Source organism: Eriocheir sinensis, chromosome 22 (assembly GCF_024679095.1).
Source record: "Eriocheir sinensis breed Jianghai 21 chromosome 22, ASM2467909v1, whole genome shotgun sequence".
Taxonomy (NCBI): Eukaryota; Metazoa; Arthropoda; class Malacostraca; order Decapoda; family Varunidae; genus Eriocheir; species Eriocheir sinensis.
Genome location: NC_066530.1, coordinates 19,746,718 through 19,774,315, shown reverse-complemented (window position 1 = coordinate 19,774,315; position 27,598 = coordinate 19,746,718). Strand labels below are relative to the sequence as shown.

The 27,598-nt window shown below is 44.3% G+C and overlaps 1 protein-coding gene and 2 long non-coding RNA genes across 4 annotated transcripts in view; all 3 read left to right on the top strand.

The window, feature by feature from the left end:
• Window positions 1-1,925: 1,925 nt before the first annotated feature.
• LOC127002234 (uncharacterized) lies at window positions 1,926-13,521 on the top strand. 2 transcript variants are annotated; one of them, XR_007755905.1, is made up of 4 exons: window positions 1,926-3,439; window positions 4,578-6,794; window positions 12,361-12,439; window positions 12,657-13,521. It is a non-coding gene; the product is annotated as an uncharacterized LOC127002234 (long non-coding RNA). The 2 variants fall into 2 exon arrangements; XR_007755904.1 differs by having other exon boundaries at window positions 2,209-6,794.
• A 16-nt stretch (window positions 13,522-13,537) lies between these two features.
• LOC127002235 (uncharacterized) lies at window positions 13,538-18,172 on the top strand. Its single transcript, XR_007755906.1, has 5 exons — window positions 13,538-15,290; window positions 15,497-15,671; window positions 16,503-16,683; window positions 17,211-17,311; window positions 17,992-18,172. It is a non-coding gene; the product is annotated as an uncharacterized LOC127002235 (long non-coding RNA).
• A 6,463-nt stretch (window positions 18,173-24,635) lies between these two features.
• The window catches only part of LOC127002230 (E3 SUMO-protein ligase PIAS2-like), a 32,871-nt gene continuing 29,908 nt past the window's right edge, over window positions 24,636-27,598 (top strand). The window contains exon 1 of the mRNA XM_050868022.1: window positions 24,636-24,672. Coding sequence (XP_050723979.1) covers window positions 24,646-24,672 — 27 coding nt within the window. The 5' untranslated portion in view covers window positions 24,636-24,645. The remainder of the gene's footprint in view (window positions 24,673-27,598) is intronic.

Below are 27,598 nucleotides of genomic sequence, written 5' to 3'. Positions count from 1 at the left end.
TGTGTGTGTACCTGCCCATAACCCCTTGGACGGTCTTGTGTTATAAGTCGTTGGCTGAGGGTCGTCATGTGATGTGACGTCTATTCCATTAATATTATCTGCTAACCATAAACTGAATAGGATTTTGTAGTCTCCGGTGGGTAATTAGAGAGAGAGAGAGAGAGAGAGACTCTCTCCTTATTATATATATATATATATATATATATATATATATATATATATATATATATATATATATATATATATATATATATATATATATATATATATATATATATATATATATATATATATATATATATATATATATATATATATATATATATATATATATATATATATTTGTCTTCGTCTAATAATAATAATAATAATAATAATAATAATAAGAAGAAGAAGAAGAAGAAGAAGAAGAAGATGAAGAATTATTATCATTATTATTATCAATTCCGTTATCAAAAGTTATAATAATTTTTTTTTTGGGGGGGCCCCTGGTTCCGCCACAGCAGACACACACACACACACACACACACACACACACACACACACACACACACGTACGTTTAACTAGCCCGTATAATATTTTGACAGCTCCTGGGGTGTGGTGTCATCTGCCATCCCATATCGTGAGACATCCCATTTCTTTATTTTATCATCGCGGAACCCAAAATTTACTATCATGGAGTGACTAAGTGAAGCAGCTAAGTGTAAAAAAAAAGTACTAATGAGGACTTAATTAAATAGCGATGCAAGGCTTATTAGGTCACAAGAAGAAGAAGAAGAGTGATGGTTGATATCCTCGTTACACACACACACACACACACACACACACACACACACACACACACACACACACACACACACACAGATACGTCATCATTTGCTTTCGTAATAAAATAAGTAAACTTGGGTGGGACAGACCCCGACAAGCAGACGACAATTAAAAGACACGGTACCTTGTCGAAATTCATGTATGTGTTCAGGATGGGATGTCTCACGATACCCGGATGTCTCATGACGCCACACCCTGGGCTTACACGACATTCAAAGTGGCCGTTAACACACACACACACACACACACACACACACACACACACACACACACTACTATTACTACTACTACTACTACTACTACGTACTACTACTAATAATAATATTACTTTTTTATTACTACTATTACTATTACTACTATTTCTATTACTACGTACTACTGCTACTACTACTTCTACTACTACTAATAATAATAATAATAATAATATTAATAATAATAATAATAATATTACTTTTATTATTACTACTTTTACTACTACTACTACTACTACTACTACCATTACTACTACTATTACCTCCACTGCTATAACTATTGGTGCTGCTACTACTACTGCTACCATTATTACTACTGCAACTACTAATTCTGATACCACTACTACTACTATTACTACTACTACTACTACTACTACTACTACTACTACTACCTCTGTCTTTGTTAATTATTCGACTACTACTACTACTACTACTACCACTATAATATAATCAGTATTTCACCTTTGTATATATAACCATAATTAGACACTTATTATTGTCTAGTTCCACGTCGCATCCATAATTAATTCATGTCCGTCAAGGAGGACCGTGGCTAATGTTAACATGAATATGTGTATATGGATAGTAATGTAATATATATGATTAGCGATACACGTTAACTTACTTAACTCACACACACACACACACACACCACTCTCTCTCACACACACACACACACACGACCATTAACTAAAGGCCTGCTCCGCCCCTTCCAATAGGCAAACAAGCGAACTACACGGAGCAACCATCACCAACTATCACGCACATAAAGAAAAGTTGGGGGGGACTAGTGCGCGCCCTTCCTTTCTGCCCCACAGCCCTCAGTCTAAGACAAACCTCCGCCTCGTCGCAACGTTCCTCGGCCAAGTGTTTATATGTGTTACGGCCCCGACTATGTATCTCCCGGGTCTCGGTTCGATACCCGCCCTCAGCATTTCCATGTTAGGTGTCTGTGTTATATCGGCGGGGAGTCCTTAAGCCCCGTAGCCGCCCACGTAAATGTTGGACTCGGTTCGAATCCCGCCCTCAGCATTTCCATGTTATGTGTCTGTGTTATATCGGCGGAGAGTCCTTAAGCCCCGTACCCGCCCACGTAAATGTTGGACTCGGTTCGATACCCGCCCTCAGCATTTCCATGTTATGTGTCTGTGTTATATCGGCGGGGAGTCCTTAAGCCCCGTACCCGCCCACGTAAATGTTGGACTCGGTTCGAATCCCGCCCTCACCTACAAACCCCGTCCTTAGCAAGCCACGCACCCGCCCACGTAAATGTTGGACTCGGTTCGAATCCCGCCCTCACCTACAAGTCCCGTCCTTAACAAAAACCGTAGGGGAGAGCGGTGATGATTCGGCCATCGCACTTATTGTAAAGTGTATGGTAGTGCCGCGAGATTTTGTGTGAATGTGCAAAACTTTATTGCCTTAACCCACAAAGGGACAACCACGCCCTCAGAGCTGTTGTTTTCGATGCAACTCCGATTTTATGTTTTTTTGCATCTCGTATGTAATATTTTCAGTATATCGTAAGCTCTCACTTCAAAAACGTGCCAATTAGCGACATGTAAATTATTTCGGTGACGCAGCGATGCCCGGCGAAGGTGTTGCCGTATAACACGATCACCTGTGAAGCTCTCGTGCTGGAAAAGAGTGTGACCACACATTTGCTTTTTATTGAGTCGTGATGATTCGGACGGTTGATTTTTTCATGATTTTTATTAAATTTATATCAATTTAAACATTATAGGTGTTGCAACGTTTATAAAAAGGTTAGTTTGGTTGATTAATATTCAGATATGCTTGTGAGAAGAGAAGGAAGCCATAATACCAAAATTTTTGAGATTTCTTGTAGTTCTCCTTTTATTTTTTTCCCTCTAAATATTGAGAGGATACTTTTGTCCTCTAACAAATGTTTTGTAGAAGATATAATTTTGTTTATTAGCCAATCAAACTTAAGTTATATTAATATTTTGGCGAGTATTATGAGTGTCCGTACCATCCCACCTCCCTGGCCGAACCATCACCACGGCTGGGGACGATTTAGAAACTTAGTCTTTCATCACCTACATCTGAAAACTGGAAATAGCTACGAGTGTCATGTTAGCGGCCTACAGAGCCAAATGATGGAGGAACATTTTGAGGTCAACAAAATTACACTACTTTTTGAACTTCTTTTTCTAAAAATATTTTTCTAAAAAGTGTCCGAATCATACCGGCTCTCCCCTACCCGCCCACGTTATCACAAGTGTCCTCGCCTCCACCTCAACGGTACCAGCGTGTCATATCAAAGGAAGGGGCTTGTGAGACTTCAGCGACCTCCGGCAGCACTTCGAGGACAACATTAGGACCTCGGAGCTCATAAGTATACATTGAAATTTATACGTATATATATTATTGATGTGGTTGTGGTGACGGGAGTGGTGGTTGTGGTGGCTATAGGGATGTGTGGTTGTGGTGACGAGAGTGGTGGTTGTGGTGACGGGTGTGGTGGTTATGGTGACGGGAGAACGTGGTGGTTGTGGTGACGGGAGTGGTGGTTATGGTGACGGGAGAACGTGGTGGTTGTGGTGACGGGAGAACGTGGTGGTTGTGGTGACGGGAGAACGTGGTGGTTGTGGTGACGGGAGTACGTGGTGGTTGTGGTGACGGGAGTTCGTGGTGGTTGTGGTGACGGGAGTTCGTGGTGGTTGTGGTGACGGGAGTTCGTGGTGGTTGTGGTGACGGGAGTTCGTGGTGGTTGTGGTGACGAGAGTGGTGGTTGTGGTGACGAGAGTGGTGGTTGTGGTGACGAGAGTGGTGGTTGTGGTGACGGGAGTGGTGGTTGTGGTGACTAAGAATGTGCGGTATTGGCAAAAATACCGGTTTTCTTAAATAATACCGGCCCGCCTCTTCCCGGTATGTCATGATACCGATACAGAGAGAGAGAGAATTACATAGTTACATAGAAAATCAGACCCCATGGTCCAGACTAGGTGGTCACTAAGTGAATCATAAGTGATTCTACATTAATCAGATGGCTCCAAAACGTTGTTTTTCTACTCTAGTTAATATTACTTAAGTTCAAGGAAGTGACGGTCGAACTTGTTTTTAAAGGAGTCAGTCGTGTTACACTGGACCACTGACGGTCAGAGCTTATTCCATTCTCGCACTACAACGTTGGTGAAAAAAATTTGGTGCAGTCTGAATTTACTTGTCTACATTTGAGTTTTATGCCATTGTTCCTCGCTTGCAAAGTGTCATCGATCATAAACAGTTTTGTTCTGTCTACATTCGTGGAACCATTAAGTATTTTAAAACATTCGATCAGTTTTCCTCGGAGGCGACGTTTCTCAAGAGAACATGTTAAGGGTGGAAAGCCTTTCTTCGTAGGACGAGAGAGAGAGAGAGAGAGAGAGAGAGAGAGAGAGAGAGAGAGAGAGAGGCAAGGTGTAGGTAACAGATTCTCGTGTCATATGGAATGCCTCCTATATCTCCTGTGTGTTGCCTCCCCCCACACCCAGGAGCTGCCGTGATGAAGGCCTGACTCGTGGGGGAGCGCCTGTGTCCTGCCTTCCCCCACACCCAAGAGCTGCCGTGATGAAGGCCTGACTCGTGGGGGAGCGCCTGTGTCCTGCCTTCCCCCACACCCAGGAGCTGCCGTGATGAAGGCCTGGCTCGTGGGGGAGCGCCTGTGTCCTGCCTCCCCCCACACCCAGGAGCTGCCGTGACGAAGACCTGACTCGTGGGGGAGCGCCTGTGTCCTGCCTCCCCCCACACCCAGGAGTGGAGGCCTGACACACTGGGCGACCGCACTGATAACAATCTCAAAACTGGAGACTGGGATGCCAGGCCAGGAGGGGGAGACAACAAAGCTAGATAGGTTAATTTAGGTCAAGAAATGCTGTATAAAGGACATGAGGAGTCACTATAATAGCGGCGATGATACTGTGCTTGGTTCAGTGTGTTAGTGAGGATAGATTATCTTTGGTAGAGCGGGGCACCACCTCAGTGTAATATATCAAGTTATTTATATTACAGCAACACTTACAATTTAACTCATCCCTTTCCCTTCAAGCAATAGTTCTAACACCTTTAATTTAATGACTGAATGTTTCCTTCCTTCACTTTTCATTTCCTTGTTTTCTCTTTGACCCATTTTCTCTGATTCTTCGTTTTTCTTCAGTTTTCTCTCTCATCCATTTTCTCTCCTCCTCCTCCTCTGTCCATCTTTATTCCATCCTTTCATTTAATGTCTAAGTTATCTTTTGCTTGATGTTCTTTCTGGTGGTCAAATCTTGCATCTCATTTCCTATTGTCCATTCTCTCTCCTCCTCCTCCTCATAATACAGTTCCTTCTATTCTCCTTTCTCCTTTATTCTTTTTTAACTTTTCCTCCCCTTTTCTATTCCTTTTCCCCAACTTTCCTCCTCTTTCCTCTTCTATTCTTCCTTCATCTCCTTCTCCTTTTTCTCCTTTCACTCCTCCTCCTCCTCCTCTTCCTCTGTCTGTTTATCTTCATCCCTTCCTTCCTTTTAATTAATGTCTAAGTTATCTTTTTGCTTGAGGTTCCTTCTAGTGTGTTTGTGGTGCCCGGCTCTGGTCACTAGTTTGTTTTGTCACTGTATAATTGTCAGTCCCAGCCAGGCGCCTCTTCCATGTAAAGATATCGGCAGCTTCAAGCCTTGCCGATATCTCAATCCGTACGTGAATGTAAATTAACCGAAATCCTTGTTACTAAGCCCTGCATGGTGCTCTCTCACATAATGCTTCTTTAAATTTTCAGTCTCACTTAACTTCCGGGGTTAGTAATATATTTTGCCATGAGTTAACTCCCCGTGATGGCCAGTTTCATGTAATATATATAAGTAATTTGCCTTTTGCATGGCTATAATTCTGCATCCGTGTCTAAGGCCCAGTTTCACAGTTCCTCATGATGGGTTAGTAAGCTCCGAAACCAATACCAGAGCCTTCGAAATTTCCTTGTACGGTGTCTGGAGTTTATATTCAAGTTCACAAATTTGACGAGACTATACAGGAAAGGTCTTATATTGTCATGATACGAAGGAAAGGGAAGAGAAGGGAGATGAGATTGGGAGACGAATGAGCCGAGATCCTGTTTATATTCAAGTTCACAAATTTGACAAGACTATACAGGAAAAGCTGTGTTTATGATATGAAGAAAAGGGAAGAGAAGGGAGATGAGTAAGCTGAGATCCTGTTTATACTCAAGTCCACAAATTTGACAACACAATACAGGAAAAGCTCTTTGTATTTAGTGTGTCATCGAAGACCGCGCCATTTTGAACAGTATGGGATTCTATAGCTTGGTTCGGGAGTGTTACAAAGACCATGATGGACTGTGGAAGCGGCCCTTAATGTTCCCTTTTCTAACATGCTTCTCTGTTTTTGCAGGATGCCGCGGACGGACCATGCAGAGGACTCATCGCGACGACACCAACGGTTTGGTTAAGTGGGTTCTCTTGTGTGTGCGTCTGTGTGTGAATGGCAGGCCTGTCGTATGATTGTGTGTGTGTGTGCGTTGGCGGTATGCCTTCGCACTATTATTTTGTTAGGATGTATTTTTTTGTGTGTGAACTTTTTGCACGTAATCTTTTTTTATACCCATAGCTAGCGTTTGTTTGTGTGGCTGTGTTCCGGGAGATGGGCGCCGGGGGACATGGGCTGGGGGGGGCGCACGTGACCTCCTCTGTCCGTGACCTCTTCAGCTGGGGAGACCGGTAAGCATTTTGATATAGTTGTGTGGATAATGGATATTGTTTTTTACAGCTAAAGAAACCGCTCTAGGGCAACAAGAAAATATGTTTATAAAAAGCCTGTTAACCCCTTCCCGGCGGCAGGGGAGACATATGTTCTACCCCCAAAAAAATAGGTTTAAAAATAGCCTGTTAACCCCTTCCCGGCGGCAGGGGAGACCTATGTACAACCCCCCCAAAAAATAGTCTCTGTAGAGACGCTGTTGATGTTCATCTGTAGTGCGGCCTGATGAACGAGCCTCCCATAACCCACTTAGCCAGGGGGGTACCTCTTTGGCCGACTCGGTAAGGAGTGGCTCTTCCGTCACGCTGGTCGCGGGTTCAATCCCAGGCAGCCGGGGCATACCCTCTCCTTGTTGTGATTAATTTCCCATGTGTTTCGATACACGCAGAGGACGTGTGGGACCGAGAGAGTAATAGAAAAAAGAGAATAGAAAATCTCGTCATTAAACATCCATATGTGTATATAGATTCCCCGCAAGTGGGCATTCCAGAGTGACGTTTCTATATCGACTCTGCCGCAAAACTGAACAAACATTTACATCTATATATAGATGTTATTTAACCATTTCGTTGCTAAGCGCTCGCAACGAGACTATCCCCTCAGGCGCGCTCGGACACCCCAGCAGGGGAAGGGAATCTCTCTTAACCGCTGTATCTCACAAACTATTCATCACAGTTTCAAAACAAAACCATCATTGGAAAGAGGAGGCCAAGATCTATAAGATTCAGTAATGTAAGCCTCTCCTGCGAACATACAGGCACGTTCAGGGGGTGTTGCCTGTGAAGACGTACATTTCTACGTGCGCGACGGTCAGCCGTAAGGCAACTACTGTAGATCTCTTGATGACGGGGTGCTGGCAGGGCAGTATTGACAGCTGAAAAATGTACAACTATTTGGTCAAAGAATCCGTCAGGTGAAGCTATGTAAAAATGTCGCTATATTGGACAAGAACATCCACCAGTTGCTCGTCCGTAGATTTGCCGCGCTGGGCTGACATGATTTTCCACCAAGTTTAGTATAAAACACACTCAATTGGCAATCCTGTGTTGTGAGAATTAGTGTTGGAACACACTCATACGCGGGAGATTTGAGTGCGGCTGGATGTCGCAGTGAGCGTTTAGCACCACCAGCAAAGACGCCTAACGCCCGCTGCAAGCGTTTAGCAATGAAAGGGTTAAGTTAGACTGGTTATATGTATATTGATACATTCAAATGAAGGTTTAGAGTGTAACCACTGATGGTACATGAGTCAGGATCATCAAAATCATCCAAAAAAATCAGCACCTATATCCTCGGCTACTAAAGGAGTCCTTTCCTCCGGCTCAAGAGGTCTTTTTCTCCCTGACATGATAGACTATGATAATAAAAGAAACTAGGAAAAAATGCAAAAGTTCCCGGTGTCAGCTGATGTGCGTTGCATATCCCACAAGGCACAAGGGTGACTGTCCTTCAGAGGCAATGTCGGCAAGTGTCCAGGGGGTTGAGATGCCCAATGGCGATTTATTTTGTTAATTTTGTCAGTAGTAAGGAATCGTCTATTTTTTTATTCTATTTATTTATTTTTTTACGTTGCTGCCTATTGTGCCGGCAGGCATCTTCCCGGTCGGGCCTGATGGTCGGCCCAGCCCGTTCTGGTGCAGGCGAGTGTTTATAGTGGCGCCATGCTGCTATCTAATGTGGGCAAATGAGAGCAAACGTCTATACACTGACGCGCCGACAAAAAGTCCCAATTTCCAAACGTCACTATATAGATCCTCTGCTGGGAAGGCCTTAACCCGTGAGCGTCGGCAACGGGAAAGCCGAGAAGTGGCCTAGAAAAGTCAACATTACACAGCATTTTGAGACACAGAAAAGAGCATGGAACGTACATCAGAGTACCTTTTTTTATTTATTTATTTATTTATTTATTTTTTTTTTTACATCGTTGCCTGTTGCGCCGGTAAGCATCTTCCTGGTGGGGCCTGATGGTCGGCCCAGCCCGTTCTGGCGCAGGCGAGTGTTTATAGTGGCGCCATCTTGCTCCTCTCATAACCACAAAGCCATTAAGAATATTTCCTTCTGCACAAACTCCATTCTGTTTGTGTGGTGTTTGTCACAAAATAAACAGTCTTGTGGCATCTAGCTGAGAGTCACTTGTTGTCAAATGCAGAGAATTTGACAAGTGGTTACTGTGTGGATATCTAATTCAGTCTGCCATGACCTTACAGCACCACCCATGACAAAAAGCCCACCTCAAGATCACTCACCCACCACAATGACCCGGGGCATGCATGGTGGGTTGCGCTGTGCCACCATCGCCTAGAATTAGCTCGAATTGTGGGTTTTATGGCAAGCCCATTTTAGGGTCCACCGTACCACAGCCATGACTCGTGAAAGCCCAGAAAAGGGTCTGCCGATGTTCTTGGGTTAATCGTTGCTCCTTCAGAAACAAAAGTTATGAGCGGCTGAAAGGGAGGTCAGTTTCGGGAGGAGAGGCGTCTCGATACGTCATTCCTCGTGAGAGAATTCAAGTCGAAGGCAGGAGGAGATATAGACACAGGAAGGGCGCCCCAGAGTTTACCAGTGTAAGGGATGAAAGAATGAAGATGTTGGTTAACTCTTGCATAATGGGTTTGGACAGTATAGGGATGAAAGAGTGGAGATGCTGGTTGACTCTTGCATAATGGGTTTGGACAGTACAGGGATGAAAGAATGAAGATGTTGGTTAACTCTTGCATAATGGGTTTGGACAGTATAGGGATGAAAGAGTGGAGATGCTGGTTGACTCTTCCATAATGGGTTTGGACAGCACAGGGATGAAAGAATGAAGATGCTGGTTAACTCTTGCATAATGGGTTTGGACAGTATAGGGATGAAAGAGTGGAGATGCTGGTTGACTCTTGCATAATGGGTTTGGACAGCACAGGGATGAAAGAATGAAGATGCTGGTTAACTCTTGCATAAGGGGTTTGGACAGTATAGGGATGAAAGAGTGGAGATGCTGGTTAACTCTTGCATAATGGGTTTGGACAGTATAGGGATTAAAGAGTGGAGATACTGGTTGACTCTTGCATAATGGGTTTGGACAGCACAGGGATGAAAGAATGAAGATGCTGGTTAACTCTTGCATAATGGGTTTGGACAGTATAGGGATGAAAGAGTGGAGATGCTGGTTGACTCTTGCATAATGGGTTTGGACAGCACAAGGATGAAAGAATGAAGATGCTGGTTAACTCTTGCATAAGGGGTTTGGACAGTATAGGGATGAAAGAGTGGAGATGCTGGTTAACTCTTGCATAATGGGTTTGGACAGTATAGGGATGAAAGAGTGGAGATGCTGGTTGACTCTTGCATAATGGGTTTGGACAGCACAGGGATGAAAGAATGAAGATGCTGGTTAACTCTTGCATAATGGGTTTGGACAGTATAGGGATGAAAGAGTGGAGATGCTGGTTAACTCTTGCATAAGGGGTTTGGACAGTACAGGGTACATGTAACAATATTTGTATACGTGTGAAAATTGATTTAAATGAGTATATAATGTTAGTAATTGCAAAAATGATTATATATGCATAATAGAGGAGATAAGTGATGATTTGACCATTTTTAGTTAAGAAAAATTCAGTTAAGTACGTGAGAGATAGCGATGGAATTTATACATTCTTAAAAATACTTAAAACTACTTATCCTCCCTAATTTCTACCTTTCCCGTACTTAATTAAATTTTGGCATTACAATTTTGTTGACCTTAACCCGGTGGTGGTGGTAGCAGCAGGGGTCATGTTTCTTAATGGTCCCTCCAAGTGAGAAAAATGAGAAAAATCACCCCGCTCACAAACCATTTCATAATGTATATCAAAGCATTTGTGATCAGTTTAGGTATCATCTATTTTGGGGAGTTTCAATCATGGCACAAATTTGGCCCGGCGCTGCTACACGGTAAAGCCACAAATTTGGCCCGTCGCTGCTACACGGTAAAGCCACAAATTTGGCCCGTCGCTGCTACACGGTAAAGCCACAAATTTGGCCCGTCGCTGCTACACGGTAAAGCCACAAATTTGGCCCGTCGCTGCTACACGGTAAAGCCACAAATTATAGCCGGGAGCATTCTGGACCATCTAGAAAAGCATAATTTAATTCATGATTCACAGCATGGGCTCACAAAGGATAGGTCTTGCTCTTGCCTTACTAACCTGTTGTCCTTCTACACTAAAGTAATCGAGGCAGTTGACCGAGATGAAAACTGTGACATATTGTATCTAGATTTCAGTAAAGCGTTCGACAAAGTTCCCCATCACCGGCTATTACTAAAATTACAGGCTCACGGCGTAGCTGGTAAAGTTTTGAACTGGATCAGGGCGTGCCTCAGTGGTAGGAAGCAGAGAGTGCAAATCAATGGTAGGAAATCTGAATGGGGCAGTGTTACGAGTGGAGTCCCTCAGGGGTCGGTGCTGGGTCCTCTGCTTTTTATTATTTACATCAATGACTTGGACACAGGAATTAGTAGTGATGTCAATAAGTTCGCAGATGACACCAAGGTCGGTAGAGTAATCCCATCAGACAGGGACGCTACCGTTCTCCAGGATGAGCTTGACAGACTATATGATTGGGCGGGGAAGTGGCAGATGGAATTCAATGTCGGGAAGTGTAGCATTTTGAGTGTAGGTAGGAATAACCCCTTACACAATTACTCCTTAAATGGCACTCCTCTAAGCAGGTCTGGGCGTGAGAGAGACTTAGGAGTCCTAATGAGCGCTGACCTCCGTCCTAGGGCTCAATGCATTCAGGCCAAAAATCGTGCCAACAGAGTACTTGGTTTCATCTCAAGGAGCGTAAGCAATAGGAGCGCTGAAGTCATCCTCAAACTTTACTTAGCACTAGTTAGACCTCACCTAGATTATGCAGTGCAGTTCTGGTCCCCCTACTATAGAATGGATATCAAGGTGTTAGAATCTGTACAGAGGAGGATGACAAAGATGATTCAAGGGGTGAGAAACTTGCCTTATGAAGACAGGCTGAAGCAGTTAAATCTACACTCGCTAGAAAGGCGAAGGTTGCGAGGAGACTTGATCGAAGTCTGTAAATGGATGAAGGGATTTAATAAAGGGGATGTCAATAAGATTTTGAGAGTGAAAGAGCCAGGTAGGACGCGTGGAAATGGTTTTAAGTTAGACAAATTCAGATTCAACAAAGACATAGGCAAGAATTGGTTTACTAACAGAGTGGTGGATGAGTGGAACAGGCTTGGGGACCATGTTGTGGGTGCCAATACCATAGATACATTCAAGAAGAGGTTAGATAAAGCCATGGCCTTGTATAGCCTAACCAGCCTATTTTTGGGGGGTTTAAATATCATGGCACAAACTTGGCCCATATCTGCTACACGGTAAAGCCACAAACTTGACCCATTGCTGCTACACGGTAAAGCCACAAACTTGGCCCGTCGCTGCTACCGGGTTAATGGAGCAGCCACCTGTGTCTGAGCCAAGATGTCTGGATGTCTCCGCCGCTGCCTCTCCGCATGTCTGAGTCTCCCTGTACTTCCAGCGTGTTGCCCCGGCTGGAGAGACACGTTGATGGAGGCGGCTGCGTGTGTCGTCCCTTGCCTGTATCCTCTGGCGTCCAGGTAAACAATGATAATGATTATGATAATACCAATAATAGTAATGAATATAATAATACCAATAATAGTAATGAATATAACAATACCAATAATAGTAATGAAATTATAGTCGGTCAAATAACGAGATCATTAAATACTGTTGCTCTTGTATAATTTTCATAGTGTGTCTAATTCTCCGTCAGTCTCCTGGGTTGTGTCTAAGTCGGTCTTGTTCTTTCAGAGGCGCGTAAGTGGAGAGCATCGGCGCAGCGCGGGAGCAGCACGTCAGGGTGTAGGGTGTTTGTTTAGCTGGTGTAGGGTGTTAGGGTGTTAGGGTGTTAGGTGTAACAACGGTTGGCTCTTTCACAGAACGGGTGTGATTCCGTTCTGCGTTTGAGTCTTCCACCTTCAGACGGTCTCCCTCCGAGATGTCTGAAGTTTTTTTGTCGGTTTTCTCCGTAGGAGGAAGCCGGCTCTAGCTACTCTGGCCTCTCTTCCGGGGGTCAGAGCGGTCGGGCTCTGCTTGGCCAGGCGTTGCCTTTCGCGTTGTCTCCGCCGAAGTTTTGCCAGACTCTTCCGTAAGGTTGAGCCTGGCTTTTTTATTAGGTGGATCAGGCTGCCTTCTTCCAAGGAGTCTGATGGGAGTGGAGTCTTTTTTTTGGTGTATGTCTGTGGGTACTTAGTGGGTAAGGGAGGGTGGGGTAGAATGGTTGGTGGGCTGGAAGTGGGTTGGGGGATGAGCCTCCTGGGATTTGGGTTGTGTCGAGCCTTACCGCCTGGTGTGTTGGGTAAACCTTCACACCAGGGGGGGGGTGCCAAGACCATATCCATCTCCTGGGCAGGGCGATTCCCCTTTCCCATGCTAACTGGCCCTCCTCCGTCTGCCTCCCCAAACCCCCGCTAAGTGCTTGTGTGTGTTATTTTATTTAGGATGTCTTTTTTTTGTATGCCTTTTTCCCGTGTGTTTATACCCAATAGCTAGCGTGTGTGTGTGTGGCAGTCCGGAGGCGCGTGCAGCGAGGACATCACATCACGTCACTACGGTATATCCACGGTATTTGGTTTAGTGTGTGCTGTGTGTGTTTGTGTGTGTGATGGCAGGCCTGCTGTGTTTGTTTTTGCTGTGTGTTGCTGTGTGACTGCTAGGATTTCATTTCTATGTATGTTTTTTTTCCCCATAACCCCCTTCCTCCCTAGCTCTTTAGCTGTTGTCCCTGGCTAGGCGCTGGGTGGATGCTGCCGGGCGACCAACGGCGGTGGCGGTGTGCAACGCGGGAGCTGCTGAGGTTTGGGTAGCACTACGGTGCAGGTTATGTAGGGTGTGTGAGTTTTTTTTTTGTGTGAGTGTCTTTTTTTTGTGTGGGGTGTTGGCGGGGGACTTAGCTAATCACTGTGTCAGGAAGGCATGGGCGTGGCCGTCTGTCCATCAGGCCGACGGGCGGGTGTGCCACCTGGCAGTCAGGCTAGCAGGTGACAGGCAAGCTATCTGGTGGTAAGGCTGGCAGTCGGGCCATCAGATAGGTAGGCAGGCCACCTTGCGGTCAGGTTGTCGGGCGGGCACCCCACCCTCGGTCAGGTAGGCAGGCAGCAGCGTCTACGCTGAACCGTACGGCCACACGTACGAACGCACGGAACCCGTACGCTACGTTCCGCCGCACTGACGCTCGTCGTACCTCTGCTCGCACGCTTGCGGGCGGGTAGGGGGCGGGGGGCGGATGGGCGGACGGGCGGGCGTACGTGGGAACGGGCGGGCGGACGGGTGGTCGGGCGGGTAGGGAGTCGGAGCAACGCTTGAAAGACGCGCAGATAGATGTCAGATTCTCCCGTAGGGAGGTCTGGCAAGGTGATAGTTTAGGCGGCGGAGTTGTACGCGGGCCAGTCTGTGTTACAGCTTTGCCGTCAGGGTAGCTCCTTACGAGCTGCCCAAACTGAGGACCAGTTTTCCTCACAGGAGGAGGCTGGTGGGGCCTAGGGTGTTAGGGGTACAACGGTTGGCTCTTTCACAGAACGGGTGTTTTCCGTTCTGCGTTTGAGTCTGCCGCCTTTGGGCGTCTCCCTCTGAGATGTCGGTTAGGATTTCTTTTTTTTATATGTCCGTGTGTGTAACTGTTGCCTTTTAGCCTGTTGTGTTCCTGAGCAGCAAGAAGAGGAGGCTGTGGTGACCCGCCCGATGCGGAAGGCTTCTGGGCCCTGTCGGCGGGGGCGCACCTCTCTGGCTGACTGGTTGACCAGGCTTTGACCAGGTGGCCGGGGAGGCGCATCCTCGCTGGGCGGGGTCTGGGGGCCCTCCGTCTTGGGGAGGTCGCTGCAGCAGGAGGAGGTAACTACTGCTGGTTTTGTAAGGCATTGTGGTTGAGAGCACCTTGCAGCTGTAACGCGAATTTCGTTCCGTAATAAACAATGTACCGCCATGCTGCCTGTCCTTCCTCCCTCCCAGCACTGTGTACGTCTGTGTGTGTGTGTTGCTTAATTCTCCCTCACTGCACTGTGCGTACGTCTGTGTGTGTGTGTTGCTCTGTCTCTCTCTCTCTCTCAATCTCTCTCTGTCTCTCTCTGTCTGTCTCTCTATCTCTCAATCTCTCTCTGTGTCTTTCTCTCTCTCTAGTTAGTAAAGAACGGGCAACGTTTGCCATGGAAGACTCTACAGTATAAGACTCTACAGTATACATAAGAGTCTACAGTGTACATCCCAACCCTCTACGGCCGTTGCTGCTCCACCCGGGCATTACCACATCCACCCGGGTCTACAAGAAACCTCCACGGCCGAGCCTCAACCACAGAACACACCGCTACGGTTGATGAGGTTCCACGCCCCGGACTACCGCCATGTTAGCCTCCATAATAGTCCTCGGCGCACTTGTTCTGAGACGTCCTGGTGAGTGAGTGTCCTAATTGCCTTTACTGATAATGTCGCAGGTACCCAGTGGTTCAGGTGTGGCTTCGGATATTTTTGTTATTGTGTCGTAAATATCCAGTGATTATTTCCGAGTCGCTGAATGTTCATCGCACACAGTTTGTCTTTGAGTAGAAACACTGATTAATATCCATGATCGGTTAGGTTACAAACTCCCTCGATTTCAGACTGGAGAGCTACACAACACTGGTCATCCGCTGAGTGGTTGAATTCCTGGTCTACCGGCCCCTGGAGGAGTGGTTGATTGCCTGGTCTACTGTGGATATGAGTGGTTGATTCCCTGGTCTACCCCTGGATGACGCAGCTGTTCCTATGCAGGGGAGGACTCGCACAAGCGATAAGGTAAGGTTTTAATGGCTGGGTTTACAAGAGGTTTTAATAGCTGGGTTTACAAGAGGTTTTAATGGCTGGGTTTAAGAGGTTTTAATGGCTGGGTTTAAAAGAGGTTTTAATAGCTGGGTTTACAAGAGGTTTTAATGGCTGGGTTTAAAAGAAGTTTTAATGGCTGGGTTTACAAGAGGTTTTAATGGCTGGGTTTACAAGAGGTTTTAATGGCTGGGTTTACAAGAGGTTTTAATGGCTGGGTTTACAAGAGGTTTTAATGGCTGGGTTTACAAGAGGTTTTAATGGCTGGGTTTACAAGAGGTTTTAATGGCTGGGTTTACAAGAGGTTTTAATGGCTGGGTTTACAAGAGGTTTTAATGGCTGGGTTTACAAGAGGTTTTAATGGCTGGGTTTACAAGAGGTTTTAATGGCTGGGTTTACAAGAGGTTTTAATGGCTGGGTTTACAAGAGGTTTTAATGGCTGGGTTTACAAGAGGTTTTAATGGCTGGTTTACAAGAGGTTTTAATGGCTGGGTTTACAAGAGGTTTTAATGGCTGGGTTTACAAGAGGTTTTAATGGCTGGGTTTACAAGAGGTTTTAATGCCTGGGTTTACAAGAGGTTTTAATGGCTGGGTTTACAAGAGGTTTTAATGGCTGGGTTTACAAGAGGTTTTAATGGCTGGGTTTACAAGAGGTTTTAATAGCTGGGTTTACAAGAGGTTTTAATAGCTGGGTTCAAGAGAGGTTTTAATGGTACATATCTACTGAATGTTGCTGTGTTACATATCTTGACATGCTCTCAAGGTAAGGAGTGTTCTGATATGGTGCCTTCCCCCCCCCTCCCCCAGCACCTGTCGGCCCTGGAGACTCCCCCTGAGCCTGACGGTGGAGCTGTGGGCCCTGCACCAGACCCCAACACCCCTCCACACCACCCACAGCAGGAGCAGGGCGGTGAGACTCCCCCCACAGGCTGACAGGGAGGGACTTGAAGATCCGGGTTTTTGTCATCTGCACAGGAATTGACACATGGTATTTGGGAGCAGCGAGTAGCGGGCTTTTTTTTTAATATAGTTTCCTTTTTTGTGTGTGCCCTTGAGCTGTCTCCTTTGTTGTAGAAAAAAAATACTTGACAAGGCTTTCATAGGTGTTTGGGGCATTTCCAGGGGTAGTTTAATGACCCTGGTGGTAGTCTGACCCTTCCTCTGCGCAATGAACTTGAAAAAATGCTCATAAAAACGCAGATATTAACCCGGTAGCAGCGGGGATCATGTTTCTTAATGGTCCCTCCAAGCGAGAAAAATGAGAAAAAAATCACCCCTCACACAAACCATTTCATATATATCAAAGCATTTGCGATCAGATTGTGTATCATCTATTTTGGGGGATTTATATCATGGCACAAATTTGGCCTGTCGCTGCTACACGGTAAAGCCACAAATTTGGCCCGTCGCTGCTACCGGGTTAACCTCATTATCACGTTAAAATCCCTGTATCTCACTGTTATCTTCCTCTCCCTCTATGTTATTTGTCAATCTCTCTCTTTCTCTCTCCCACAGATGTCTAAGGTTCCGCCCATGCAGCTGAAGGGTGCCAATGCCTACACATGCATCGACCACAGGTGTGCGCTGGACATTGCCTACAATTCATGGTGCAAATGGTATGTTGGAGGAATTCTTTGATGTATTTGAGGGACTGGAATGCCTGCTGGATGGTACAGGTAAATTACTTGGCTCACAACTGAGAGAGCCCGGGTTCAATTCCCGGGCAGAATGGAAAAATTTGGGCGGCTTTTCCGATACCCTACGCCCCTGTCCACCCAGCAGTGAATGGGTACCAGGTATTAATCGGGGGTTGTGTCCCGTCTCCTGGGGTCTGTTCCCTTCTCCTATAATTCTTTCCCCTTCTGTCTCTCTCCGGCATATGACCACAGATGTTGCGCCCACTAAACAAAACTTTCCTTCCTTCCCCTTCTGTCTCTCTCCGGCATATGACCACAGATGTTGCACCCACTAAACAAAACTTTCCAACTTTCCAACAGTTGAATTACAGAAGTTGTAATTGACATACCATTTACATAGGTCCCAGGATTTATATATATTTATTTATTTTCTTTTGACCAAGGTTTTAGAAAGAAGAGGAACCCTGTACCCTGCCTTCCACTACACACACACACACACACACACACACACACACACACACACACACACACACAAACACACACACACACAAAAATATATGATATGTGATTTTTCCATTTCTATACTTGCCTCCTAAAACACAACCCACCCTCGTTTGACCCCACCATGACCTCTCGCGACCTGACCTGACCTTTCCCAGGGAGCGTCGGCGGAGATCGAGCTGGCTGAAGGTTGGCGGCCGGGTCAAGCTCGCAAAGGACAAGAAGTTCTGTGACATGTGCTCGGCCGATGTTGTTGACCTCGGCCACATCAATGTTACTAAGGTGGTGGAGGTGTGGAAACTACATCTACATGGACGACAGACTCAAGGAGATTGCTGAAACTACTACTACTATTACTATTACTACTCTCTATACTGCTATGTGTACTATTAAATCCTCTATACTGCTATGTGTACTATTGAATCCCTTATATAGTACTTCCATGACAGCTGATCAGTGATACTACTACTACTACTACTACTACTACTACTACTATGACCACTCAATCCCTGGTAAGTACAATGTCATTATCATCATTATTTAGGTTAAGGTCCATTTAATTCAATCTTCCTGAGCGGTTGGACACTTTATGGCTCTCCTCCATTCTACTCTGTCTTCCGCCCAATGCTTAAACAGTCCTATCAATCCCAAGTCTTCCTGTACACACCTTCTCCACGTTTTCCTAGGTCTACCAACTGGTCTCCTTCCTTCTACCTCCAATCTCTCCAACACTCCCAGCACTGTTTCCTCCCCTGCTCTCTTTACATGTCCAAACCATTGGAGTCTTTCCCTTCTGAGCACTGTTTCCAGGTCCTCTACTAAAACTCCCAGCACTGAGTCCTCCTCTGCTCTCTTTACATGTCCAAACCATCGGAGTCTTTCCCTTCTGAGCACTGTTTCCAGGTCCTCTACTAAAACTCCCAGCACTGTGTCCTCCCCTGCTCTCTTTACATGTCCAAACCATCGGAATCTTTCCCTTCTGAGCACTGTTTCCAGGTCCTCTACTAAAACTCCCAGCACTGTGTCCTCCCCTGCTCTCTTTACATGTCCAAACCATCGGAGTCTTTCCCTTCTGAGCACTGTTTCCAGGTCCTCTACTAAAACTCCCAGCACTGTGTCCTCCCCAACTCTCTTTACATGTCCAAACCATCGGAGTCTTTCCCTTCTGAGCACTGTTTCCAGGTCCTCTACTAAAACTCCCAGCACTGTGTCCTCCCCAGCTCTCTTTACATGTCTCTGCCAAATATTTCCCTCTCCCTGCCTCTGTCCCTGCCAAATCCACTCTTTCTGCCTATGTCCCTGCCATATATCTCCCTCCCTGCCAGATCTAGCCTCTCCTCCTTACTTAACCTACTTTACCCTACCCTAAGGTACCCTAACCTCCCTCTCTCTCTCTCCACCAGGTTGACAAGCCCGTCCATGGTGAAGAAGTCTTGTCCTACCCGCGCTGAGGTGACCCGTGTGGGCAACGCTACCATGGACGGAGCAGTGGGGGAGGCGGTGGCTGAGTGGATAGCATGATGGCGCCACATTCGGGACAACGCGAGTTCAATCAACGCCCAGTGCCACCAAGCTGGGATTTTTCAGCCGCCGCCGAGTGGCTTAAAACTACCCACATGCTGTCCAGAAAACCACCTATCAACCCGGACTCTAGATTCTAGGATTAAAGATGAGCTCCGGGAGGGCAGCATTAATGCATCATCTAAAGCGTGATTTTGAAGGTCATTGACGCGAGGGGCAGATCTTTCCGCCGTACTAACCAACACCTTCCCAGCGGCTCACTCCTCAATTGTCTTAATTATTTCCTTATTAAGCAGGTTATTTTCATGTTTAATGCATCAGTTCATCTAAATAAGCGTGTTTCTGAAGGCCATTGACGCGAGGGGCAGATCTCCCTTCGCCTCCGTACTAAACAACACTCCCAGCGGCTCACTCCTCCATTGTTTTATATATTTCCTTATTAAGCTTTTTTTTCATGTTTAATGCATCAGTTCATCTAAATAAACGTTTTTCTGAAGGCCATTAACACGAGGGGCAGATCTCCCTTCGCCTCCGTACTAAACAACACTCCCAGCGGCTCATTCCTCCATTGTTTTATATATTTCCTTATTAAGCTTTTTTTTCATGTTTAATGCATCAGTTCATCTAAATAAGCGTGTTTCTGAAGGCCATTAACACGAGGGGCAGATCTCCCTTCGCCTCCGTACTAAACAACACTCCCAGCGGCTCACTCCTCCATTGTTTTATATATTTCCTTATTAAGCTTTTTTTTCATGTTTAATGCATCAGTTCATCTAAATAAACGTGTTTCTGAAGGCCATTAACACGAGGGGCAGATCTCCCTCTGCCGCCGTACTAAATAACTCCCTTTTAGTCTCCCATGTTATTTTCCATCTTTTATGCCTCTCGGATGTCATTTTTGGGGGAAACTCTTGCTATTTACTCTTAAACTCTTGCTTATATCCAATGACCTAATGCTTGTTAAATAACGACACAAACTCTTGCTTATATCCAATGACCTAATGCTTGTTAAATAACGACACAAACTCTTGCTTATATCCAATGACCCAATGCTTGTTAAATAACGAGTTACGGAGCTTGAAGATTAAGGGAAATGTCTGAGTTGAGTAAGGAAGAAAACTATACCATTTTGATTAACAATTAAGGCCTATAGTACACTAGACATAGGCCTACCAGGTGTCAGTAGAGGGATTACAAGGGAAGTTTTGAATTGAATAGGAGAGAGTAGGCCTACCAGGATAGATGCAGACAAAACCTACATTAATTAGACATATACAGAGGAAGGTTTGAAAGAAATATAGGCCTATTGGGCTGAATAAAAAAAAAGTGAAATATGGGTTGAATATAAATGTTGCAAGAGCTGAAATATATCGAAGTAGCAGTAGTAGTAGCAATAATAATAAAATAAACAGTTGTAGTAGTTAATATAGTCACGGAAATGTCTTGGGAAACGATCTTTTAACGAGTTTACACATAAGATACAACAATATCTAACGCGCGTATGTAGCATGCTCCGGAGCGTTGGTAATACTGCTAACGCAACTTTGAGACTATAATATCTCTCAAGAAAAATGATTACTCTTTCATAGAACGTGGAAGGTCTAATTGAGTCAGCCATTAGCAGAACTACAATCGCTGCTAAGATAATGGCGCGGCTGCAGCTTCGGTTATAGTAGTAGGTAGTAGCAACAGCAAGGGCTCGAGGAAGGGAAAGGAGGAAATGAATGGAAGGGAATATATTTAACAGAATGCAACAGTAACGGGAGAAAGAAAGGAAGGAAGGAAAACGAGGGAATATTGGTGAATGTGGAATGCATCAGAAACGAACACGTAGCGCTACTCTTTGTGGGCGGCGAAGTCAAAATATGCGACCACTCGATCAAACCGTCTGCCTGCAGCGATGGTCTTTTGTAGTCGTGAGTGAGTGTGAAAGCCTCCATTTATCTTCAGTAGGCCTAAATTATTAAGCAGTAGTGATGCTGAGAAAAGACGCTAATAATGGGCCCGTCCCATATAATAGGCCTATAAGAACCGATTTCACCCTACTATTACACTATTTTATTATCACTATTACACTGTATTATTCTTTCCATTATCACTATTACACTATTCTTTTTATTTCTCTTTCCCATCGCTCGTGTGTGCAAGTAGAGTCAGTCATTATGTGTATCATGGCTTATACCACCTCAGAGTAGTCCACCATCGCTCGTGTGTTCAAGGAGTCAGTCATTACGTGTATCATGGCTTATACCACCTCAGAGTAGTCCACCATCGCTCGTGTGTTCAAGGAGTCAGTCATTACGTGTATCATGGCTTATAACACCTCAGAGTAGTCCACCATCGCTCGTGTGTTCAAGGAGTCAGTCATTACGTGTATCATGGCTTATAACACCTCAGAGTAGTCCACCATCGCTCGTGTGTTCAAGGAGTCAGTCATTACGTGTATCATGGCTTATAACACCTCAGAGTAGTCCACCATCGCTCGTGTGTTCAAGGAGAGTCAGTCATTACGTGTATCATGGCTTATACCACCTCAGAGTAGTCCACCATCGCTCGTGTGTTCAAGGAGAGTCAGTCATTACGTGTATCATGGCCTATAACACCTCAGAGTAGTTTACCATCGCTCGTGTGTTCAAGGAACGCAACTAACTCGTTCATTTTCACTAGTTAACCTCAGAAGACTCCACCATTGCCTGAGAACGCTAGGAAAGGAAGTGACTCGTTCATTTTCAGTAGGTATAGTTGGGCTCAGAAGACTCCGCCATTGCCTGAGAACGCTAAGAAATTAACTCGTTCATTTTCACTGCAGTTGACCTCAGAGAACTCCACCATTGCCTGAGAACGCTAGGAAAGGAAGTGACTCGTTCATTTTCAGTACAGCTGACCTCAGAAGACTTCTCCATGCCTGAGAACGCTAGGAATGTATAAGTAAGTCGTTCATTTTCACTACAGTTGACCTTAGAAGACTCCACCATTGCCTGAGAACGCTAAGAAAGAAAGAGACTCGTTCATTTTCACTGTAGTTATCCTCAGAAGACTCCACTATTGCCTGAGAACGCTAGGAATGTATAAGTAAGTCGTTCATTTTCTCTACAGTTGACCTCAGAAGACTCCACCATTGCCTGAGAACGCTAGGAAAGAAAGTGACTCGTTCATTTTCACTATGGTTGACCTCAGAAGACTCCACCATTGCCTGAAAACGTTTAGAAAGAAAATTACGCTTACATTCTTTTTTAATTGACCTCGGAGGCGTAAACCATCGCTTGAGAACGCTAAGAATGACAGTTAGTTAATTAATACGGACCGGGAACTAAACTAATCCTACCCTCAGATCAACTACGGTATACATATTTTAGGCCACGGAAGATTAACCGGGTTTTCAGGGGTGATTTTTCCTTTCATGGTATAAATACAGGTAGAATTCGTGTATATACAACTATCACTATATATACGATCGCAAAAGAGTCTGAAAACCCCAGCAAATTTTACGAAAGGCTTTTTAAACAGGCGAACTGAGGTGATTGTGCCCAGACGTTTCAAAAGACAGGATGATGAAACTGACCCTTGAAATGCTGAAAAAAAAGGCCATAAGACTGACTGCGAGTGTGAATATTGCCGATGGACCAGAAAGAAAGCTAAAATGTGTGCGGACAAGATGACGGACCGCGCAGAACCTGAAGGCGCTAAGGGAACCGCGTCTTCGTCTACCCAGTCTGTGCAGCCTCAGTGTCAGATAACAGATGAGGAATTGAAACGAAATGAGGTATGTGATAAGTAATTAAGTATGTATGCCAGGATGTAAAGTAAAGCATGTAGTAGTAGTAGTAGTAGTAGTAGTAGTAGTAGTAGTAGTAGTAGAAATAGTAGTAATAGTAGTAGTAGAATATAGCTGAAGACGGATTCAAAAGCATTTCCTTACCAAATAAATATCCGCGGAAAAACTTTGTAGACAATGTTAAAAAATATATATATAATTAGGCTTGCAAGCTTACCATAACCACGAAAATCATTGTAGATTGTGTGAAAAAGCTTATTATGATCACCTAAAGTTTACAATACCCACGAAAATTTTGCAGATTGTGTAAAAAACCTAAAACAATCCTTGACAGCTTACAATACCCACGAAAACATTGCAGATTGTGAAAAATCTTAATCCTTGCAAGCTTACAATAATTACGAAAATGCTTTATTAGACTGCAGAGCTTATATAAATCCTTTCAAGCTTGCAATATTCACTATAAGACGTTGTAGATGTGTGAAAAAGCTTAAAACAATCCAAGACAGCTTAAATAATCAAGAAAAACGTCTTAAACTGTGTGGAAAGCTTATATACCTCTGCGTTTAAGCTTACAACAATAACGAAGAACATTGTAGATTGTGTGATAAAGCTTGAAACAATCCTTGACAGCTTACAATAATCACGAAAAACATTTATTAGACTGTGAAAAGCTTATATAACTCCTTTCAAGCTTGCAGTATTCACTTAAAGCGTTGTAGATGTGTGAAAAAGCTTATTATTAGGCTTGCAAGCTTACAATAATCACGAAAAAAACTTAGCCTGTGAAAAGCTTATACCTCCATTCAAGCTTAAAATAACAACGAAAAACACTGTAGATTGTGTGAAAAAGCTTGAAGCAATCATTGACAGCTTACAAAAATCACGAAAAACGCTTTGTTAGACTGTGAAAAGCTTATATAACCCCTTTCAAGCTTGCAATATTAACTTTAAGCGTTGTAGATATATGAAAAAGCTTATAACTAGGCTTGCAAGCTTACAATAACCACGAAAAACGCCTTAGATTGTGTGAAAAAGCTTTAAATTATCAGTGGAAGCTCAAAATAACTCCTTAAACTAGTTAATAGATAAAATATGTATTAGATTAAAGGAAATTAAGGACACTGTTGATATGAAAATGGCCTTGTCTGTCCATCTGTCTGTCTGTCTGGTCAAGGCCTATTATGTAAGGTAACCAGTGTGTTTTAACCTTATTTTCCCCTCTACACGCCATTACTATCACTAATAACACCATTTTCCACTCTTAGATAAATTATTCGAATATCTGAACCGTCGAAATTCATCTATAAATATATGGATGTGCCTACCTTGTTTTTCCATATATCTCCATTTGTACGCTTTCAATACCGAGTCAAAGGGGATATTTCGGTTTCATATTAGTTATTCCATGTTTTTAAGTGCTAAAGTAAGTGTTTAAGTGTAAAAATATCCCTAAAATCACTAAAATAAGAGGCCGTGGATCATGGTTGGGTTTGCTGTAGTATTCAAAACAAACATGGCAGATGCGGAGGACCAGTTGAGGGTGAGGCTTCTTTTCTCCCACTACGCCATTAATACATAACTCCAGCAAGCCATATTGATACAGATTTATGCGGAAGGGGACGGTGAAGGGTTTTAATGGGGTAGCGGCAGGGAGGGAAGGGTAATTAAGGTAGAATAAGGCAATATGGCGGGAAGGCGGTCTCAGGGTCTGGTGGTCCATCTAGCGCTCTTCGGCATGGCAGGTTTTTCCTCTTATTATTCACATGGAGGAGGTGGAGGAGCTTTTGAAGGTATGGAGGAGCTTTTGGAGATATGGAGGAGGTTTTGGAGGTGTGGAGGGAAAGGAAAGAGTGCGGCGTTGACATGTGCTGCCCATCGCTTCTTTTTCTTGAGGGGTACGGGACACCTGAGGTCATCTAACTAAACCATCCGGGGTATACCGATGAAAATAAGTAGGCATCTATGTTGCCTACCTTTTGTACGAGCCAGAACAATGTATGTATACTTATGTGTATACTTATATGTATACTTATGTGTATACTTATATGTATACTTGTGCCTCTTCCAGAATCATCATTTGTGAGTATCTGAGTATACGTGCAGCGACACTTAAAATTACAGAGTACCATTAATACATAACCAATCACTTCAATTTTTTGGCTGTGAATAGTCTTGAGGCATGCCTAAAGCCCTATGGAAAAGATTCTTAAAGTTTCACATATAGAAAGGCATAATGGTATTTCTTTTATTATGTTCATCGAGCATCGCGTAAAATTGTGTTTTTTTGTCACTTTTTCCTCTTAACCCTTAGATTACAGCGATCGTATAAATAAGTGCGCTACCACAAACCCCACCCATACGGAGATCATATTTATAATCATCACACTCTACACTCCCTACGATTCAAATATACTGCCAGTTCTTGACTCAAAAGAATGGTGGAGGCATTTGGCATCCGTACACACTCATTCGTCTCAGCGCGCACCTTACTGAAGACTACAGATCATTTTCCATTTTTGTTCAGAATACATCTGTCATGTCTCGTGATGCGACAAGCAGTTCCTCTGCTCCGGGCAGAAGTAGAGCGCGGGCAAATTAAGGTGACAGTGACCCTGATGAATGCTATGGTAGTGACATTGACGGAGGAGAGAGAGAGAGAGAGAGAGAGAGTGGGGTGCTTCCACTCAACGGGTCACGGCTATGAGAAAATGCGCAATATTTTCGGGTGTCATAACTTTTTTATTTTTATTAGGAGAAAAGTTTTATTACACCACCATATATACTAGATGAATATACAATTATTGCAAAGAAAAAAGACACCATTTCCACCTCTTTTAAATGTCTAAATTTTCCCTGTGCACAGCATCCAGAGAATTATCTCGCCACCCGTACTCTAAGGGTTAATACTCCCATCTCCTTTACCCTATCAACAATATCTAATCATAGGTCCTTAGCTACGTGTACAATCAACATTCCCTGCACTTTTCACGTAAATCTGATTGATTTTAGATTTTCTGCGATTAAAAAAGACAAAATTTAACCTTTAACTCAGACCATATAAACCAGCGCCAGACATTTAAAATTTGCGCCACAAGGAAAACATTGCTCGGGGACTATTTTTAGATGGTATAAGAATGTTTTTTACCCAGTTTTGCAAAATGCTATTTTTTGACCCCCCCCCCCCCCCTCCCCCTCCCCAGGTGTCATGTACCCCCTTATAATTGATGTGGAAGAGTAAGTGGATCGGATGACCTTTGGGTGAGGTGGAGAGAAGAGTGGAGGTGATTTAGATAGGTTAGGGTTGGTGTATCTTCTATTACTTCCATGGCCACACATACAATTATAAGTTGTCATTTATTTGAGCATTATGTATCTCATTCGTTTTCTTCTGTTTTTTATATATGCCGCTGGGCAAACTAAAACTATTATTATTTTATTATTATTATTACTGAATATTTTTGTTTTTGTTGTTGTCCCTGAATGCAGTGCCAGAATAAGATTGACGAGAGGGCAGCCACCTCTTGGGAAGTAGATACTTACAATATGAATCCTTTTTTGGTCCCTGAATGCAGTGCAATAACAAATGACTGAGAAAATAGAAAGGGGGTCAAGGGGCCCTGTTAAGGGAGTCGAGGCCCCCCGTTAGGTAGGTTAAGTTAGGTTGGGTTAAATTTGTTCGGCACGCATTGTGTAGCGGTGGAAATACGCAGGACAGCACAGGGTGGTGGCGGGGGTAGTCCAGTACGCTGGTAGGCGGTAACAGGTGGGGCGGGGTGGCAGTGGGTGCTCAACAGGCATTGAAAAGTCAATCATAGAGTGATTTCCAGCAAAAAAACTATCTCCATAATTAAAAGCATAGTACTTTGTCCAGAAACAAGCAGTCAGTGTCTCAAAATTTATAGTCTACCCTCTCGTCAATAATCCCCCAGTGCAGTAACGAATGATTTCTGGAAATAGAAAGGGGGGGGGAGGCCAATGAGGGCAAAGCTCCCCTGTTAGGTAGGTTATGTTATGTTAAATTAGGTTGTTAGCTTAGGTTAGTTGAAAATTATACGGCATACGGTGGGGCCTGCAGAAATATGCAGTGCGTGACAGGACAGGGCGGCGATGGGGGTGGGTCCACGACACTGTCCAGTGATAACAGATTGAGTGCCCTCATCACCTGTGTTACCAATGGAAGCCTTACTGAGTGATTACTTAAGAGACAGTGCTTATAAAGGGGGGCCTGTTTTAAGGTTTTCAAGGTGCCGGTCATATTAATGCTGGCACTGTTGATGACCCATTCTGGCAGTTTATTCCAGGGCTCCAAAACTCTTGAGGAGATGAAAACAAGTTCCTCTCATGGGTGCAATGTCTTGGTATGAGTAGTTTTACGTTTAGTGTGGCAAGGCTGACCCGCAGCGCCCAACACCAAAACGGTCAGGCGAAAATGGTTGTACTGTAGCATCACAAAACAGTCCATGAAA